At 45.3% G+C, this 21151-nt stretch overlaps 2 protein-coding genes across 4 annotated transcripts; one reads left to right on the plus strand and one right to left on the minus strand.

Annotated features, from left to right (window-relative positions):
• Positions 1–2479: 2479 nt before the first annotated feature.
• LOC125703801 (taste receptor type 2 member 40-like) lies at positions 2480–19722 on the minus strand. The gene is given in 7 exon segments (XM_048968778.1): positions 2480–8054; positions 8056–8311; positions 8314–8416; positions 8418–8626; positions 8629–9724; positions 13818–13902; positions 19622–19722. Coding segments are annotated over 5 exon segments (909 nt in total). The 5' UTR covers positions 8675–9724; positions 13818–13902; positions 19622–19722; the 3' UTR covers positions 2480–7759.
• LOC125703815 (translation initiation factor IF-2-like) lies at positions 15616–20581 on the plus strand. 3 transcript variants are annotated; one of them, XM_048968820.1, is made up of 3 exons: positions 15616–16032; positions 16458–16666; positions 19683–19822. In XM_048968820.1, exons 1-2 carry the CDS (start codon positions 15660–15662, stop codon positions 16487–16489), a joined length of 405 nt encoding a protein of 134 aa, XP_048824777.1. In that variant the 5' UTR covers positions 15616–15659; the 3' UTR covers positions 16490–16666; positions 19683–19822. The 3 variants fall into 3 exon arrangements, with proteins under 3 accessions (XP_048824777.1, XP_048824758.1, XP_048824767.1); XM_048968801.1 differs by having other exon boundaries at positions 15622–16032; positions 19683–20581; XM_048968810.1 differs by lacking the exon at positions 15616–16032 and adding an exon at positions 16050–16285 and having other exon boundaries at positions 19683–20581.
• Positions 20582–21151: the final 570 nt, after the last annotated feature.

Here is a 21151-nt window from a genome sequence, read left to right on the forward strand (position 1 = left end):
TCTACTATGAAGAAATCTAACTTTATCTCAGACAAAACCAATACATACTGCAACTTCAGCTAACTATGAGATGTTATGATATACTCATTGCAGTAAATCAAGAAATTTCCATAAAGTAACCTCTTGAAGGTGCTGTCCAGACAGATGTCTGTCTTAATGTGAAGAAGGGACAGGAAAGAACATTAACATGGCCAACTGCTACTGGAGATGCCAGCAGTCTTGAAAGTAATATAAAAGGAAATCTTCCTCTGAGATTACACTCTCTGTCCTTCCTGTTTGGAAGCCTCCTTTTTTTTTGTGAGCTGCACAGATCATGTGCCAAAATTTTCAAGTGGATGCTGTGGATCTCCTACAAATTATTCACAGTCCTAAGACCAAGTCTTTAATTCCGCCAGAAAGTTTATACACATATTTCTCCCTGCCTCTGACTTGCCAAACATGTGTCGCAGAAGAACAGTAGAGACACTTACATGGGGCTGCTGATGCTGGCCATGCTGGGGATTAATTTAAACACATATTCTTTCTTGTTCCTATTCACTTGTAACAGTCTTCTGTGAGGTAGAAATGTGAAATCATCACTCCCTGTAGTGTTGGAGGTAAAGCTGTCTTCACAACTCACATATGGATAAAGGGAGGTACTCAGAAGTTCACTGGGAGTAAAAGGAAAAATTGTTGTTAAAATATTCTGTGGCCTGGGTTAATTGACAAAAATAGATGAGTATATTAAGTCAAAACAGAAATAAAACCAATTAACACACACACAAGAATAGAACCAATGTTTTTCAAGTTTTGGATGCAGGCATTGAATGCATCCTCAGCACCTTTGCAGATGATAGTAAGCTGGGAGGTACTGTTGACTTTTAGGAGAGATGTAAGGCCTTGTAGAGGCATCTACACAGATTGGAGAGCTGGGCAATCAGAAACTGCATGAGATGCAACAAAGGTAAACACCAGATATTACAAGTACATGTAACTGCCAGTCACAAGTACAGGGACATGGGGGTGCTGGCGACAGCAGGCTCAGCAGGAGGCAGCAGTATGTCCTGGTATCCAAGAGGACAAACAACATTTTGGGGTGCATTAAACACAGCAGAGCCAGCTGCTCAAAAGAGATGATTCTCCTGCTAAGTTTAGTGTTGGTGCAGCCTCATCTTGAATATTATGTGCAGTTTTGGGCTCCACTATATCTTGGGATTATAATTCATGTTTTACTAGATTTAAAAAATATTTTATGGCCCCTTACAATTTTTTTTTTCTTTTGTAGTTATTAGCTTATACTGATGCAACAGTTGATTTTTTTTTCATTTCCATCTCTGTAATGAACAGCTTGTTTACTTCAGTTATATTTGTTGCCATATGTGAATCATAACCTAAAGAGATATATCTGTCTACTTTATGGGACAAAATAAGTTTGATGAAGTCCAATTCAGGTTAAAAAAACAAAACAAAAAAACAACAAAGCATCAAGAAGCAGAATTTGGTGTATATATTTGTCTTTGTGGAAGTAATCACTTCCACTTCCACAAAGAGAGACATTGCAAACTATATGGTTATTATATTTTTATGTTATATACTACATATATATTATAATTATATATTTTTTTCAACACATTCTCTTAGTTTATTTCCTACCTTTCGTGTGTTTATCATTAGTAAAAAAGGCATTAAACAAATTAAAATTGGTATGATAGTGCTGCTTTTAAGTTAATGAGCCCAAAACTCTGGGGAAGCCTCAAAGATACTATTTTCTCTCTTTCTTCACTCATTAGAAGACTGATTTGATTATAGATGCCCAGTCAGTAATCTCAAAGATGCAAACTACAGTGAACAGCTGTTTGCGTGTCCTATTTGTATAATTTAACTCTTTAATTGGTCAACAAATACATCATCTTTCTGTATAATTGCATCTTGCACCCAGAAAGAACAGGAAATAAATTACTGCAAGCTTTGCCAGTTAGTTTTTATCTGTATATATTTTCTGTAATTGGCAGCTGAACAGCCTATAATGAACTGAATATCTTACACCCTGAGGTATAGCAGAGCTCTCTAAAATCAATATCCAAGGCTCTTGTAAGAAACTGATTTGGTAACACAAGGTGATAGGATCCCCACAGGGAAGCAGTAGCCTATATAAGAACAGAGAACACCTAGGATTGTTCTGTTGAATAATGTAGGCCAAGAGTGGGTAACTCAAAGATGAATATGACATCAGATTCCCAGGAAGAAATTGAAATCTGTATTTGTAGAATTTCACATGTTGTGGTGTTTTGTTTTGCTTTTTTTCCCCCAATTTCTACTAGATTCTTGTCCAGCAAATGTGTCATGTAAAACTAATAATCCATGGATAGGAAAGGATCTGGAAACAAGGACTCCATTCTCCTTGCTCAAGATCTCTGTTATTTCCAGTTAATATTATACTATGAAGGATCCCTACGAAGTGAGTGGAGAGAACCTCCTCCTTGATCAACTCACTCCACAGTTAGTAAATATCCAGAGGTTAAGAAAATCCTGAGCATGGTTTCTTTGCATATTATCATGCTGAAGACAACATTTAATTGTGGTTGTCTCCCATGAAGAAGTACTCAAGATAGTAGACAAGGAAAGGAAAGAGAATCACATTTCTCTCCTACTAAATACGAATGAAAACAAGGCAATTGTGATTTAGTCTTTGGAGCTGCTCAATTCTATTGATTTATAGTAGGCACAGGAAGGTCATACGTAACACATAGGAAATATAAGAACTGCTTTACCTAGGTTTTATTTAATCCCTCCAGAATTCAAGGAAGAAATAGGACAGAGCACTTTTTTTGATACTTGAAGAACTGAAGTTATAGGCACAAATATACTGCAAAGACAATGTGGCACCTTAGCAAATATCACAAGCTTCTTCCAGTGCTTTTGAGATCTCTGTTTAGTATCTGTCTTTCTCACAGCATGATAACCATGGAAATAGTGAGAGTTAGTCTTATTCTGCCTTGCAGAAATAGTGTGATTGACAAAAGAAATTACTTTTTAAAGTAATTAAAAGGACTAATGACAGTTTACATAAACTTTTATTTTATCATTTATATAAGTTTTCCCCACAAATGTCAAAGTTAAAATTGTTCAGAAGAAATTATCTTCTAAGTGTCTGAAACAACAAATAAACATAGGGTGAAGTTAATAATACCAGTTACAGTAAGAAATTATTAAAAGCAAGTAATTATGCAGTTATAGGATAACTGTACAAAGGATTTTCAAAACAATTTGAAAGATTGTCTTTCATTCACTTATAAATTAGAATACTGGATACATTAAAAAGTGTGTGTAGGGCTTCAAGTCATCCACTTAACTGTTGAGAATTGTTTGTGTTTCAATGTGTTTCAATGAGCACAGGAATATATACAATTTTGCCTCATTTATGTTGTGATTCAAAGACTAAATTACTCTGCTAAAAATCCTGAACAAAGAAATACCTGTAATTTCCTCAAAATTACAGTCTTTTAATCTATTTTTATTTTTTTATTTTTTCAGATGAGCAGGGGAAATCCAAAGGTGTCTGAAACTCTTGTATCATTCAATGTCCTTCTCTCACCTTTGAGCTTCCTAAGAAAGGCTATATTGTTATTCGAGCATCTGGAATGCTTATGAACGTGTTACCCTCACTGCTACTCTTCCAGAAGATGACCTACCTTTGCTATTACAGAACCAATCAACTGAGGATTGACATGAGCTACAAATAAAAGTGCCCTAATTCTCCTATGTCTGCATGGGAAGTGCCAGACAATGAAGACTTTGATGATCCTGTCTGTCCAGGAGCCGAAAGGTGAAGTTACCTCTGACATTACTAGGGAAGAAGCACATACTCAGATGATGAGAAGAGATAATACAGAGCACTGAAAAAAGCTGAAGCTCCACCAATTAACATTTTCCCTTTTGATTTCTCATCTTCTGTACTCATAATCTGTCATACAATAATCTATTTTGCTCTGACTCTCTTGCTGTCTCCGTCCTGCACTTATTATGCATCTTGTTTGTTTTCTTCCTCAGCTTTCTTTCTTTCCTTTAGAGTGTGTGAGTTACTTCATGCCTTACTCTTATGCAGTGTGATCTTCTTAGGCTTTGTTCAAAACATGTTGGAAAAGAATTGGTAGCTAACTCCTCCTATACCATCAAATATGATGTCTGTCTCTTCTGTCTTTGAATCTGAGCACCTATGTATGAGTGCAGAAGTTGAAATTTAGAAGTCCTACAGATGTGATTTCTGCAGACAGTGGTTTTGACAAAATACGTACCTTCAGGGCAACTGTTTGCACACACACACAAAAACAGGTAGGAAGCCAAGTTATGTTTAAGTTAATGTTTTTACTGGGAAAGATCTTATTTCTACACAGGTCTCCTTTTATGCCCCTTAAAAAATGGTTTAGAAATCAATATGAATATTATAATTACTTGTACCCTTTACTGTGTTTATGCTGCAACAATCTGCATTATTTGACTAATACTTTTATCAGAAATTTCCTGCTTTCTTGGAGGAGCTGATGTTAACTGCTCCTAAGCTTTCACAAACACATATATGCCATCATTATGAACTGCCCATAGTGAAATCTAGATTCATTCCAAACAAAACTTTGCAACTACCTGAAGATAAGTTCTTTACCAAGAGAGTAGCGGGGTGCTGGAACAGGCTGCCCAGAGAGGCTGTGGATGCCCAGTCCCTGAGGTGTTCAAGGCCAGGTTGGATGGGGCCCTGGGCAGCCTGGTCTAGTATTAAATGGGGAGGTTGGCAGCCCTACCTGTGGCAGGGGGGTTGGAGCTTGATGATCCCTGAGGTCCATTCCAAATCAAGCAATTCTATGATTCTATAACTGAAGTTAAATTTTTTCTCTCTAAGCTTAGTATAGCATCTCCCCTATGAGGAAAGGCTGAGCAACTTGGGTCTGTTCTGCTGTGAGAAAAGAAATTTGAGAAGGGATCTTATTAATGTTCATAAAAATCTGAACTGTGGGAGTCAAAGGGACATGGCCAACCTCTTTTCAGAGGTCTGTGGGAATAGGGCAAGGGGAAATGGCCATAAACTGGAGCATAGGAAGTTCTGCACCAATATGCAAAGGAACTTCTTCATAGTGAGGGTGACGGAGCACTGGAACAGGCTGCCCAGGGAGGTTGTGGATTCTCCTTCTCTGGCAATATTCAAGACCTGCCTAGATGCCTACATGTGCAGTCTGCTGTAGGGAGCCTGCTTTGGCAGGGATTGAACTCAATGATTTCTGGAGGTCCTTTCCAACACATACAATTCTGTGATTCTGCTCCTTAGGCCAAAAGAAAGATTTCTAATTAAACCAGCAACTTACAGAAATACAGAAAAGCCTTCCTAATGGAAAGGAACTTTGTTCTAAGTGCTAGCATTCTTTTTCACACTACACTGCAGCAATTTCTCAGAAAATCTTGGATTTTTTTTTTTTTTTTTAATTTTCAATGAAAATAACTACAACACTACATGATTTATATAATCTAATCAAGATAGTGTTACAGTAGGATGAGCTGTGAACTTAACTTGTTTCCCAATTTTATTTACTGTGTACAGCTGGCAGTACCCCTAAGTAGTGTAGGTGTGTATGGAATAGTTGGGACACTTCAGAAGCATCTGATAAGACAAATTTCAAACTTATTTCACCTTGCAAATTGGTAAGTTCAAGATGAAGGAAACAAAACCAACTTCTAGCTTATAAACCAGCCTTAAATAAGAGAGAAAAGCACCTACTATTAGATAAAATTCATGACTTGAAAGAATCACTGACTTGGGTAACTACTTTGTTCCTACTAGCAAATGTATTTTTTCCCCTTGTACAAATGCATTTCAATCTTATTTAATCATTCGTCAAACAGTGAGAAGGATTTAGTAAACTGTTTATGAAACACATTTTAAATCGGTGTTATTAACATGGCAGTTAGGTTACCTCGTTAGTTATAGAAAGAAAGGTAGACCAGAAAGTAGACTAGAAGGTAGTCCTCTAGAAACTTGCCTTCCAGTAATTCTATCTACTTTCCCTCTTAGGTTGCAAGATGCATATTACTGCACAGATAGTATTCTTACTTAACACAATGCAAGGAAAGCTTTGGAGGGAAGAGTTTGAAAAACAACACAGGAATCCCTGTCAAATGTCATGTTTACTAAGTAACATGACTAGATTGTTTATTCATTAGGGGGACAAGTGAAAAGAAAGGCAACTGATGTGATAGAGCCTGCTCAGGATATCCTGCTGAGTAGCTGCATAACTAATGACTCTGCCTGAAGAAGGACAAAATATCTGTGTTATTCTGGGTTAAATAAATTCATACATCTTGCTTGTTACTGTTCTCAGACAGATCATAATTTCTTTCCCTAAGACTGGGAAATGGACAGCACACAGGGGAGAGAGGATGGATCAAACCAGTTTATACTGCAAGGAGAAGATAAACTACAAGAAAAATGTTTTGTTTTTTTTTATCTGGATTTTAAAATTTCTTGTCTGGATTTAAGTATTTAAAAAAATCACATTTCAGTGCAAACTCCAATTAAATACACATACATTTCTTCAAACAGATTGACTGTGAGACATCAACCAGATACTGTACAAGAGAATGGACTCAGTCCTGTGTCAATCATAACAGAAGATCGAGCCACGTATGAAAGTCAAATTTTCACTCCACCTGAAAATGTTCATACATCCAGTTCTAGTGCAAAAGATTATGTGCCGTGTTTCAGACTCACAAATATGTGATTTGTCAAGGAAATTGCAATTCATTTCTAAAGCCAAAGGAATCCATGTGTAGAAAAGTATTACAGGACACGCTTTCATGAAGTGAGACATTTTACAGAGATGTCCTAATTTCTAGAAACATTTGAAGAGTTTTGTAACAAATATTTAAATATTTTTGTTTAAATCCACACTGCTTCTGAATTCAAGGAGCTAATTCTCCACAGCGAAACATGAAATACTAACATTTAAATTCATTTTTCAGTAAAGTTTAATATTAAGAAAAGTCTTTTTCCTGTTATTTCTAATTATAGAACTACTTTTAGAGAATTTGCTAATGCATCTTTTTTGGGAGGAACACAGATGCTGATTACTACTTCACTGCATGATCACAGGAAGCTAGAAAGGTTTGTGTCATTCTTTACTGAATTAACTTGAATATTCCACTGTTAGAGTCTGCCTAGATTCCTATATGTGCAGCCTGCTGTAGGGGGCCTGCTTGGCAGGGAGGTTGGACCTGATGATCTCTGGAGGTCCCTTCAAACCCCTGCAATTCCCAAATTTCCAAAGCATTTCCCAAAGTGGCTCCTCAGCAGGTCCCTGTACTTGCCAGAATCTATTTTCAAGCCTCATATTCCCACATTAAATTTGAGCATGCTTGTGCTTAAGCATATCTGTTCTAATAAGATAACGAGAATCTGATTTGTAAGCCTGAACATAAACCATCTCATGAGATTTAATTATTGTCTGAGTCTTAGCCTTGTTTTTTTCTGCTCAGACAAACAATGGTGATTACTAAAGAAAACACAAGAAATAGAGTATCTATATTCCACAGGCAATCATCTTTTTAAAAAAGGAGGAAACTTAGAAAATTATTCATCGCAAGAATCACATTCAAGCAAAGTAACATATCAGCTTCTTCATGATTCAATTTTGGGGCTATAATCTATTCTTACATCTTTTTATTATTTTGTTACTACAGTGACTTCGATCTCATTGATTTGGATCTAAATTGGAAAGAACAGACTAGCCCTGTTCTTTCAACTGCATCTAGCTCTGACACAACAGCTCATGTGGCACAAAGCGCTGGTGAGCAACTCTCGAAATTTGGGGTTGCTCCAGATTAAGACCATAGATTGTCCTGCAGGACAGGCAGCCACTACAACAACACATACAGCTTCCTCAGTGCTCAAAGACATGAAAGTGTCAGATAAAATGAGAATCAAAGCAATCACATTTGTAATATACAGGAGGAGGAAGGAGAAGACTGTCTTGATGGAACCAATAAGAGCTCCTAAGCAGGGATCCTTGAAGCCAGTTGCATTATTTTGCATGTCTGGTGTGCCTCCACAGAGATCTAATCAGCAGGACACTTGAAAAAACAAACATTATTGAAGGCAAAGCTATACCAACATTACAGAAAAGGATCAAAACCAAAATCTTAGCTTTCCTTGTGGCTATCCTTTCTGAAGAGTTTGTCATGGTAAAAGGAGTGGTGAAGCTGCCATGTGTGTTGCAGTTATCCCAGGAGAAAGGAAGAGAGGTTGCAAAGGAAAATAGGGATGATGCTGTCAGCATCCTTGGCTTCAGACAGATAAGAATGACTGAGTAAAACTGGCAACCTTGATGCAACAGAAGACACTAAGCCAGGCAGCAAAGCAAAAACTAGAAGAGTTCAGGAATATAAAAACCTGTAACTATAAAGGTTACAAATACATTTCCTTTATGAGGGGAAGGTTGACAAAAAAGACTTAGGAAGAAACCCAGCATCATCCAGAACTGAGAAAAGAACCTGGATAAACCCAGAAAGATCACAGTCACCTCATAGGAGGACAATATTTTGCTCCTGATGCAACTAGTTGAACTGACAGCCAAGATAGTCCCATTTCCTAGAAGTCCCATCATTACTCAGTTATAGCAATTATTAGACAAAAAGGAGAAAATAAACTGGACATTGCAGTTCTTAAGAACTCACAAGTTTCACTCAGCTTTTCATAGGCTCCTAAAAGCTCTAGCTATGCTAAGGAATATTAAACTCAGCTAGATGTTCTCATCACATGGTCACATACTTATCTCAGAGGAGGAACTCTCATATTAAGCCCTTAAATATTTACTTTATTCTACATTTTTGATGATTAATAGCCAGCTGCTATCTCAAAGTATGCAAATATGATAAGGATTCTCTTACTGTCGTTTCATATTAGAGAAAGAATTTGAATTTAAAGGGCTCGATGCATTTCTAAGTTTTTAAGTTTTAATCCACAGTCAGTTTTCACAGAGCCCTCGGAATTTATGTATGCAAAGACAGAGAAGTTTCCAAAAGCTTGCAGACTTTTTCATGTCAGGATTGCACCCCATACGTATACGTGAGGGTAGGAAAAAAAAAAACATTTCTGTCTCAGAAAATGCAAGAAATGGAAGACATTTTCATAAAGTATAGAGTGAATTAAATTTTGTACACAAGCCCCTGAAGTCTCTAGAAACTGCTTGAGGAGACTAATCTAATTGCTCTTGCTCAGTATCATGAAGTTAACAGTATTCTACTTTCTTCACATGTGCAACTGTTGAGTAAGAATTGTCATTGTGGGCCATAGGCTTGCAGGAAGGACATTCTGACCTTGGCTTCTGCTTGACTTTTCCTAACAAAACAAAGGATGTAGGTTCAACCTTACCTCTCAGCCATACCTGTAAGGACCAGCCACACAAAAGCCAAATGATGCAACAGGTATAGATTACAGAGATTAGCATCTCATTTCTGCCAGATAATTGATGGAGAAGCACAGATTTCCATGTCTAGATCCCATTTTTTATATGCTCACTATGCTGGAGCATAACAGTCAATAGATTATTTATCCTGGCTGGAAGAAAATAAGGCTAGATCTTCCAACTGTCAGAGATTCTAACTGCTATCTAGTAGAGGAAGAAGATAGAGGGATCCCGTCTGTAAAGACAGAGAAGTTACCAAAAGCTTGCACGCTTTTTCATGTCAGGATTGCTCTGCTCTCCTGCAAAGGAAAAAAATACCAGATTCACCTTAGCAATTTGAAATCTGGACAAGCACAGCCACTGTTGTATGGGAGAAATGGCACAAGTGTTCATAGAGTCTGTGTCTTGCCCCAGGATGGAATGTGCATATTTTAAAAATGCTGCTAACTTGCTCAAAGTAAGGAATTCAAACACTTTCCAGATATAAGAAGGAAAATTTTAAGTGTTCTTTAGATTGAACAGATTTGGTGTAGTGATAAAGCTTGAGAAGGATCTCTTGTAAGTAGGATAGGACATTAAGGAATGAGTACAAAGGACTTTTAGAAATGAATTCACAGAGATTTCTGGAAGTAGTGCAGTAGAGTCTGTGGGCAGATTTCAAAGCAGAAGTTTTGAAGTATTTTTTTGAAGAGTGTTTCTTTGTCTAGTTAGATTTACACGTATTGCAATGCCATCCATGGTTGTCTAGGGCAGCAGCCTCCAAATGTTTTTCACTGTACATGCCTGTCAGTACAAAGCATGCAACTACCAATATAGGCGAACTTATTTACTGCTCAGTATATAATTGCACCACTGTAAATATGTACATATTCTACTTGTTTACATTAAAAAACGTACAAGAAATAGAAATGAAGATGAAATATTTTAATTCTTAATTTAAAAAAGTTGTTATCACTAAAATACTAATAATGCTTGCGAGAGTAGTGTGATTGAATACGGTTCATCATTTCTGACAGTCTCTATTTAAACACTGTGTCATCCAGTGATTCAAAGGTGTGGCTGTACTTTCAAGTAATTTCCGTGCTTAGTTTTAATCGACACCTCACAAATACTAAAATGGAAGAAGAGCATCTTTGAATGCAGGTGCTGAATCACAGTACTCATTTTTCAATTCCATTCATCATTTATGCACAGGTTTTTGCTGAAATTCTGCTAATACTTTCTGTCTTCCCCAGCACAAATCGGTTATTCTTGCATGCTAATCCCAGAATCACACAGAATCACAGAACTGTAGGGGTTGGAAGGTACCCCTAGAGATCAATGAGTCCAACTCTTCTCTGCTAAAACTGCTTCCCTACAGCAGGTCACACAGATATGTGTCAGGATAGGTCTTGAATATCTCCGGAAAAGGAGGTTCCATAACATCTCTGGGCAACCTGATCCAGTTCTGCAACACTCTAACATGCAGACAAGGGACTGCATTTTTGGCTAATTATTCAAGCAAGGCAATGAGACACTTATATCTTCCCACTACCATAAGAGAATTTCTTTACGTTTTTAATAATTCCGTGGCACAGAACATATCAGGTATATAGGGAAAGAGGAAGGGAATTTGTTTTCTGCTTGTAGTTGCAGTGGATGAGGGCAGTTCCCGGCGGCTCTGAGAACCGGATTCTCCGCAGCAGCTGATGCTGCAAGTGCTTCGAAGGTGAGGCGAGCCTGCGAGGTTTGGCAGGCTGTATTGCTGACATTTTCACATAGATAGTTCTAGCTCCGTCTTGTGGAGAATTAACTAAGGGAAACAAACAAGAGCCTGCACATCACATTAAAATGTGCATGGCCATCAGAGCATGGCTTGTCTTTTGCATCGCTGTCAGCACTGCTGAAACACACCACAGACTGCATCACTGCGTTAATGTTCAGCTCTTATCTCTCCGTAAGCGTTCAGCAAGTGCTGAAGAATATCAATGGATGCCATTTTTTCTGCATGTAGGAATTCAGTTCCACGCTTTTCCTTCCTACACTCTCCCATATCAGACACCAATTTGACGGACTGCCCCTCTTCTGCCAACTGTTCCACAGGAAGAAAACAGAATGGAATCTCGGTGTGAAGGTTCAACCTCTACTGCCGTACCAACAACCCCCACTCTTGGTATTGTGGGACAACATAATTCAAGAGGAGGCGTTACTTTTGGAGCATCCCCCATAGATAGAAGCAGTGAGCAGGAAGGACGTGGAGCTCTTGGAGAGGGTCCAGAGGAGGGGAACTGAGATGATCAGAGGGCTGGAGCACCTCTCCTATGAGGAAAGGCTGAGGGAGCTGGGTTTGTTTAGCTTGGAGAAGAGAAGGCTTCAGGGAGACCTCATTGTAGCCTTCCAATATTTGTAAGGAGAGTATAAAGAGGAGGGGCAATGACTGTTTCAAGGGTGGGTAGTGATAGAACAAGGGGGAATGGTTTTAAACTGAGGCAGGGGAGATGTAGGTTAGATGTTAGGGGGAAGTTTTTCACACAGAGGGCATTGATGCACTGGAACAGGCTGCCCAGGGAGGCTGTGGAAGCCCCATCCCTGGAGGCATTCAAGGCCAGGCTGGATGTGGCTCTGGGCAGCCTGGTCTGGTGGTTGGTGACCCTGCACATAGCAGAGGGGTTGAAACTAGATGTTCATTGTGTTTGTTTTCAACCCAGGCCATTCTAGGTTTCTAGGATTCTATGATCCTATGATTTGAACTCCCCTACAGGGACTTCATTAAAAGAGAGACATGGATCTGTTGAGGTGCCTCCAGAGGAGGACCACAGATGTGATGCTAGGGATAGAGCCTCTCCTATGAGGACAGGATGAAAGAGCTGGGGCTGTTCAGCCTGGAAAAGAGAAGACTCCCGGGAGATCTGCTAGTGCCCTTTCAGTATCTAAACTGGGGCAGTAAGAAAGAAGGGGACAGACTCTTCAGCAGTTCTGTTGTGGCAGAGCAAGGGGAAATGGTTTCATACTAAAAGAGGGGACATTTATATCGTCTATTGAGGTCTAGAAGTTTTTGGTGTTAAGTGTAGCGAAGCACAGGAACTGATTGCCCAAAGATGTGGGGATGTCTTGTCTGTGGGTATATTCAACATCAGGCTGAGCAACTTGGTCTAGCTGTAGACGTCCATGTTTATTGCAGGGGATTTGGACCAGATGACCTTGAAGGGTCCCTTCCAACACAAACAATACTCTGATTCTTTGATTGGGATGCAGGAGCTATTTCTTGAGGAGATATATGAAATTAGTGCTCAACAGGCTGTCCAGGGGGACTGTGGATTCTCCTCCTCTGGAGACATTCAGGACCCACCTGGACACCTTTCCTGTGCAGCCTGTTGTAGGGGGCCTGCTTGGCAGGGAGGTTGGACTTGATGATCTCTGGAGGTCCCTTCCAGCTCCTGCAATTCTGTGATTCACTCAACTTATCACACTAACACAATAAAGAACCACTAGTCCAGACCATCCTGTAATCAGCTTTATGGGCTCCAAATTGGCTTGGATCTCTTCAGGAGGCGTATTCAAGGTGATTCCGTAAACCAGCAGAAGCTAGGAAAGGACATGCCTCCTCATGGCAAGCTGGTTCTTAGGTGCAGATTTCATAGCCCTGTGAAACCTGCTGTATTTGGAAGAGAATGGGAAACAAAGGGCGTGAAGCAAAGCCTATGGGAGTGGACTGGGCCTTCTGTTAGCCTTCTGGCACGAGTCAATAGTGAGTTTCTAGTAGCTTAGGGAGAAGGCATAGTTCTAGTTTTCTAATACCAACTACTACATTGATATACAGAAAACTCACATTCTCCTGGGCAGTGGGGAAGCTGTGAGTGGAGACCTGAAATAGTCAGTTATCTTTCAAATTCACTAAAAAGCTACCTGCAGAACAGTCCACACAAATGCTGACGTGTACAGATAGCTTAATATTGAGGCTGTGTTTATATGGGTGGGTACATGTATCTCCTACTCCAAAACAAGCATGGTTGACAGGCATTTTTCTTCAACTTCTGTCATGAATGGTTCACTAGAGAAACTAGGGAAAAAGTTGTTAGTTTTGATCATGTCCATTTCCACTCTGCGTACCTCCTTCCACTTTAACAAACCACAGTTTGAAACCATAGCATGAAAATCTTGCTTTGATCTGTGAGTGGTTAATTTAATAGTAGAGCTGATGTTGATGTTGTATCTGATGTCGATACAAGGCCCTGACACTAAGTGAGAGCATACACCCATTGGGTTCACAGCATTCCGGATGAAGGAGGTTTTCAATGAAAGCAAGATACACCACAAGCAAGTCTTTGTCCTGTTTAAAAGCTGTCATTGCCAAGAAACGTTTGTTTCCCATGCTTGAACACCTCCCTGCGTGCATTAACCTCTTCTCCTTACCTTCTTTGTACCATGTCCTCCTTTTGCTTTGTGGGTGAACATCACCAGTAGTTCCTTGTTTGTCGCCTGGTCAAATCAGTGCGTGCTGTTTGAGAGAAAACAGAGAGAAGGCGGAGTAATCCAACCTGTGGCTGCCGAGCTGGAACCACTGGAGGGCACCACCCCTGGATGAACTGCCTGTCTTTGACTGACACAATCTCCCTTGCACAGTGCAAAGCAGCCTTGGTGTGAAGTCAAAGACAGAGGGTATATTATTGCATCCTCAGCAAAAACTTACAGGGAGTTCAACAGTCTGTATGCAATGGAGCTTGTATCAAACAGAAATCTTATCATAAGTTTCCTCTTTTTTTCTTTTTTCTTCTGGCACTCTTGGCCAGACTCCTGAATTCTAGGTATGACACTGTAGTGCCCTGTGAGGATTTCTACAAATTTGACTGTGTCAGCTGGGAAGGCAAACACTTAAGCACAAAAGTATCACGAAACATTTTTGATGTGTTGTTGGAAGAAAACCAGCTGATATTGAAAAGGCTTTTAGGTAGGAAGAGGCCAAGCCCCACCTCACCTCAGCCTCCCTTCAGGTGCAGAGTGCGATAGGGTCTCCCCTGACTCCCCTCCAGGCTACGCAATCCCAGCTTCCTGAGCTGCTCCTCGTAAGACTTGTGCTCCAGACCCCTCACCAGCTTCGCTGCCCTTCTCTGGACACACTCCAGGGCCTCCATGCCTTTCTTGCAGTGAGGGGCCCAAAAGTGAGCACAGTACTCCAGCTGCAGCCTCAGCAGGGCTCAGAACAGAGGGATGGTCACTTCCCTGCTCCTGCTGGCAATGCTATTTCTGATACAAGCCAGGATGCCATTGGCTTTCACGGCCACCTGGGCACACTGCTGGCTCACGTTCAGCCCAGCACGGACCAATACCCCCAGGTCTGTTTCCTCTACACACTCTTGCAGGGCAGCCACTCTGCCCCAGACCTGTAGCGCTGCCTGGGGTTGTTACGGCCAAAGTGCAGGACCAAGGATTCCCTTCGTGTGGCCTCACCCCACATAGCTAGGACATGCCGGGCCGCATGAGATCTCATCCCAGTCCTGCTCAGGGGCATCATCTGTTTGAACAGGAGCGAGCTGATGAGCAGCTTCTCGATGGGGTTGGCATTTGCTTTACAGAATCGAAATCCGCTGCCTCTGTAAGTCTTTGCCTCTTACTACCACTAGATGGTAGCCTTAGCGAGCATTTCCCCTTCCTCTGCGAAGTCCAGTTTAATACTCAACTGCAAAGTTTCTGAATTGATCAAGTCTGCACGTTTCTCACAAACAGTACAGGGCCAGGATGCTGGCGCTGGCTGCTAGTGACTGCTAGTAGTAGACTCAAGTGAACAAAGCTGAAGGTGTGTTCAGTATATCAAGCCCAGTACAAAGGCAAGTATACACTGCATCACTTGCTCTGCCCTTACGGTGGGCGGGAAGGGGAAGGAGGGGATTTACTCCCCCAGTCTCCACGCAGAGGTTTAGGGATGCAGAGTTCAGGGACCTGAGAAATACAAGGATCCTGACAGCTCTAGTGCTCTCAGAAAGGCATCCTTGAAGAGCAGCCTTGAACGGAGAAGCGTTACTGCGCTCTCCGTAGCTGCAGTTTGGTACTTGAAGGAGTAAACCCGCACTTCCAAAGGAATGGTAGAATCACAGAACCATTACGGCTGGGAAAGAGTCTCACACCGCCACGTTCAGCCCCGACCCACAAAGAGTCCTTCCGCGGTTTGCCCTAAGGACGCTATTTGAATAGTCATCATCCAAGTTGCTTTATTGCTAAACCAATATCACGGGAGGACAAAACCGGCCACAGCCGGGGATGGCGGTGCCGTGCCCGCAGGCCGGCGCCCCGGACGCCGCTTTGAAGGGCGCAGCCCGGATCGGCGCTGCGGACGGAGCCCCGGGAGGTACCGACGGCCGCGGCCCCGCACCTCCCCGCTCCGCCCCGGCCCGGCCCGGCCCGCACCTCCCCGCTCCGTCGGGCAGCCCCGGCCGCGGCTGCGGGAGAGACAGAGGAGGAGGCGCGAGGAGGAGGGCAGGAAGCCGTTGCCGGGGCGGCGCGCGGCTGGGGCGGGCGCTGTGCGGGTGGCAGCCCGTTGGAACGCGTGCCGTTGCTAGCGGCTTGCTTGCCGTGACGCCGCTAAGCACGGCTCTGTGCCGCAACCGGAGCCGAGCCGACGCCGCGCTGCCAGGTGGGGAAACGGGCCGGGCGGGCGGGGAGCGCTTCGAGCCGGGCAGCGCCGGGCTCTGCCGTCCTCCCGAGTGCCGGCACTGCCTCCGGCATTAAGGCGGCCGGCAGCTTTCGTCGCCGCCCGTCTGCTTCGGCCGTTGAGCGACAGAAGACGCGGCGCTGGGGCGCGGCGCGGGGAGGCCGAGCCTAATCTCCGTCCCGCGTTCCTCCTCCTGCGCTCTTTTTCATGGAAAGCTGTGCCAGCTTCTGCAAATGTACAGCTTCCTGAAAAATTAAGTGTGGTAAACCCGTAATTTTGTCAGTACGGGCAAGATTGTAACTGACAGCTAACAGAAAATAAACATGGGAGGGAGTGGGCTGAAAGAAAGACGCAGAACCACCGAAGTTGCAAGAAAATAACTTGTGATTATATTTCTTCCCACCTAGATATAACGGAGTTGAACAGAGAGAGCTTGTGAAACAAGAGATCTTGAAGGCAAAGCACAACGGCAGGGAGAAGCTCAGCCTCAGATAGGTGTACATGGCCGCAGCCAGCAGACGGGCATGAAGACGCTAGCAGAGACACAGGCCAAAGAGCAGCAAGGCCACCTCAGCTACGGAGCAGCCAGAGCGCCTGAAAATGCGACAAGCACCAGGTACCACAGACACGCACTCAGGGGAGAGACCCCTTCACCAGGGGCTATTCCCCACGCACGGGGTCCCCTCCCCAGGTGTCACAGCTTTATGACTTTTGGCTATCAGTATTACACACCATTACATCGTGTAATGCACTGGGGGTTTTATTTGTAATGCTCAGTTCCGAATATTTGTCTGACAGAGGAGAACTACATTTCCCCAGGTGGCTATGTGGTCAGCGAGGAGATATAACTGTGTGCAAGGTCACCTCATCCTTCTTCTTTGCCTGCTCTATTCCATCTGCACTTCTCCATTTGCAATTTGCTGTCTGCTGTTATCCATCTGCTCAACTGAACTGGATCTACACCTCAGCGTTGTGACAAGACCTACCTTACCTGACAAACTCTCAATCTCTCTCATTGTATTTTGCTGATTGCTAAACGACATTGCTCGACGTCGGATTGTTGCTGCTGTTTAAATTGCTTTGGAGTTGATGCAGGTGAAGAAGAGCATAGAAAGAAGAAGGATGAGGTGACCTTGCATACAGTTATATCTCCTTGCTGACCACAAAGCCACCTGGGGAAAAGTAGTTCTCCTCTGTCGGACAAATATTTGGAACTGAGCATTACAAATAAAACCCCCAGTGCATTACACGATGTTACTGTGTGTAATACTGATAGCCAAAAGTCATAAAACAATGACAAGGGTCACGGAACCGGGCCAAAGAGGCGGTAAACCGTTGACACCAGGTGGAGGGACCCCAGCCGCACCCACACACAAGGGGATCCCTCGAAAACTCGAGGGCGAAGCCCCATCCCACCTGCACGCACGGGGTCCCCTCCCCAGCCGGAGGGCACCCCAGCCTTCCCGCATGCATGGGGATCCCTCGAAAACTTCAGGGCTAAGCCCCATCTCACCTCCACGCACGGGGTCCCCTCCCCAGCCGGAGGGCACCCCAGCCTTGCCTGCACGCATGGGGATCTCTTGAAAACTTCAGAGCTAAGCCCCATCTCACCTCCACGCACGGGGTCCCCTCCCCAGCCGGAGGGCACCCCAGCATTGCCTGCACGCATGGGGATCTCTTGAAAACTTCAGAGCTAAGCCCCATCTCACCTCCACGCACGGGGTCCCCTCCCCAGCCGGAGGGCACCCCAGCCTTGCCTGCACGCATGGGGATCTCTTGAAAACTTCAGAGCTAAGCCCCATCTCACCTCCACGCACGGGGTCCCCTCCCCAGCCGGAGGGCACCCCAGCCTTGCCTGCACGCATGGGGATCTCTTGAAAACTTCAGAGCTAAGCCCCATCTCACCTCCACGCACGGGGTCCCCTCCCCAGCCGGAGGGCACCCCAGCCTTGCCTGCACGCATGGGGATCTCTTGAAAACTTCAGAGCTAAGCCCCATCTCACCTCCACGCACGGGGTCCCCTCCCCAGCCGGAGGGCACCCCAGCATTGCCTGCATGCATGGGGATCTCTTGAAAACTTCAGAGCTAAGCCCCATCTCACCTCCACGCACGGGGTCCCCTCCCCAGCCGGAGGGCACCCCAGCATTGCCTGCATGCATGGGGATCTCTTGAAAACTTCAGAGCTAAGCCCCATCTCACCTCCACGCACGGGGTCCCCTCCCCAGCCGGAGGGCACCCCAGCCTTGCCTGCACGCATGGGGATCTCTTGAAAACTTCAGAGCTAAGCCCCATCTCACCTCCACGCACGGGGTCCCCTCCCCAGCCGGAGGGCACCCCAGCATTGCCTGCACGCATGGGGATCTCTTGAAAACTTCAGAGCTAAGCCCCATCTCACCTCCACGCACGTGGTCCCCTCCCCAGCCGGAGGGCACCCCAGCCTTGCCTGCATGCATGGGGATCTCTTGAAAACTTCAGAGCTAAGCCCCATCTCACCTCCACGCACGGGGTCCCCTCCCCAGCCGGAGGGCACGCCAGCCTTGCCTGCACGCATGGGGATCTCTTGAAAACTTCAGAGCTAAGCCCCATCTCACCTCCACGCACGGGGTCCCCTCCCCAGCCGGAGGGCACCCCAGCATTGCCCGCACGCATGGGGATCTCTTGAAAACTTCAGAGCTAAGCCCCATCTCACCTCCACGCACGGGGTCCCCTCCCCAGCCGGAGGGCACCCCAGCCTTGCCTGCACGCATGGGGATCTCTTGAAAACTTCAGAGCTAAGCCCCATCTCACCTCCACGCACGGGGTCCCCTCCCCAGCCGGAGGGCACCCCAGCCTTGCCTGCACGCATGGGGATCTCTTGAAAACTTCAGAGCTAAGCCCCATCTCACCTCCACGCACGGGGTCCCCTCCCCAGCCGGAGGGCACCCCAGCATTGCCTGCACGCATGGGGATCTCTTGAAAACTTCAGAGCTAAGCCCCATCTCACCTCCACGCACGGGGTCCCCTCCCCAGCCGGAGGGCACCCCAGCATTGCCTGCACGCATGGGGATCTCTTGAAAACTTCAGAGCTAAGCCCCATCTCACCTCCACGCACTGGGTCCCCTCCCCAGCCGGAGGGCACCCCAGCATTGCCTGCACGCATGGGGATCTCTTGAAAACTTCAGAGCTAAGCCCCATCTCACCTCCACGCACGGGGTCCCCTCCCCAGCCGGAGGGCACCCCAGCATTGCCTGCACGCATGGGGATCTCTTGAAAACTTCAGAGCTAAGCCCCATCTCACCTCCACGCACGGGGTCCCCTCCCCAGCCGGAGGGCACCCCAGCATTGCCTGCACGCATGGGGATCTCTTGAAAACTTCAGAGCTAAGCCCCATCTCACCTCCACGCACGGGGTCCCCTCCCCAGCCGGAGGGCACCCCAGCCTTGCCTGCACGCATGGGGATCTCTTGAAAACTTCAGAGCTAAGCCCCATCTCACCTCCACGCACGGGGTCCCCTCCTCAGCAGGAGGGCACCCCAGCCTTGCCCGCACGCATGGGGATCCCTTGAAAACTTCAGGGCTAAGCCCCATCTTACCTGCATGCATGGGGTATGGAGGGCACTCCTCTCCCCATATCCTTTCATTTTTTCTCAACAGGATGGATTTGTCGTGGTCAGATGTTTTCGTCTTCCTCCGTGTTGTCTCGTCTTTAAGGAACTTAGAGAAGACCATCTGTGCCCAATGCTGCCAGCATATCTGCCGGAACACCTGGAAAATAAATTGTTGTTCTCAGTGTAGATGTTCTGCTGTTGTTTGCACTCTGGAAAGCAGGCTGGATGGGGGATGGCACTGCAGCTCTCCCCCCACCCGTGGGAGAATGCATGCAGTCCCAAAGGGCTGCCCGCTGATAAGTAGCACCACCCTGGGAAGCCTCAGCCTCAGCCAAGAACTGGGGGAGAAGCAGGGGCTCCAGAGCTGCTCAGGGCCCAGGGGAGCAGCGAACTGGGATGGGGGTAGTGGAAGGTTCCACCACGTGCCGGGTCCCACCGACACTGCTCTTAGCAGGACAGAGAACATCACACTTGTGCAGCTTCTGCCATTTCTTGCTCACAACCTGCAGCAGCACCCAGCTGCATCACTGCACCTGCACTGCCGGTGGAGGAGATGTAGCTGCCCCCAGGATGCCGTGTCCCCAGGTAGCCCCTACCCCCGCAGGAGCTGAGTGGTGCCCCACAGCAGGAAGCATCACCAGGACCCCAACTGCCTTTAGGAAGTGCTACTTGCACCCCAGCACCCCTGCACCACTGCTCCCCGTTCCTCTCCATTCCCACTGCAGCCGCTCCATCTTCCTGGAGAGCAGTGGGCGTGTGCCTTCAGTGCTGGAAGACAAGAAAAAAGTTGCAGTGTGGGGGTCCAGCTTCAGAGAGGAACGTGGTACCAGGCACCCCGTCACCCCACACACAGGAGGAGGGATGCAAGAAGTGCTTTTGTCCTCTATCTGGCACCCAGCCTCAGCCACAAACTATTTCCAAAGGGCACCATACAGAGGCTGGAGATGCAAGGACAGGCCTCACCTTGCTGCTGAGCTGGGAAAGGCTTTGCTGCACTTCTATGCTCACTGCAGCTCCAGACCTGCGGGAAGAGGAACTCCGTGAGCTACCTGCAGGGGGATGCAGCCCATGCACCACAGTCTTTATGATTTGACCTCTGACTGGAGATTTGCTTACAACCACTGTCACCATAGTGGCCGCCTCATATGGCACCTTCAGGGTGAAGAAGTATGCTGTGGAAGCCCTCAAAGGCCTTTTCTAGTTGTATGTTGTCATCTGGTCTCTTCCCAAAGAGGTCTCTCTGATGTATTTCTGACCCTTGGTGGTTCTGATAGATCTCTGCTCTGTTACGTTCTTTCCTAGAGAAGAGTAGAGTAGAGTAGAGTAGAGTAGAGTAGAGTAGAGTAGAGTAGAGTAGAGTAGAGTAGAGTAGAGTAGAGTAGAGTAGAGAAACATGGATAGGATAGGATAGGATAGGATAGGATAGGATAGGATAGGATAGGATAGGATAGGATAGGATAGGATAGGATAGGATAGGAGGTGGAAGGTTCCTACGAAGACCATGTACTTAACTGC

This window comes from Lagopus muta, chromosome 1 (genome assembly GCF_023343835.1).
Source record: "Lagopus muta isolate bLagMut1 chromosome 1, bLagMut1 primary, whole genome shotgun sequence".
Taxonomy (NCBI): domain Eukaryota; kingdom Metazoa; phylum Chordata; class Aves; order Galliformes; family Phasianidae; genus Lagopus; species Lagopus muta.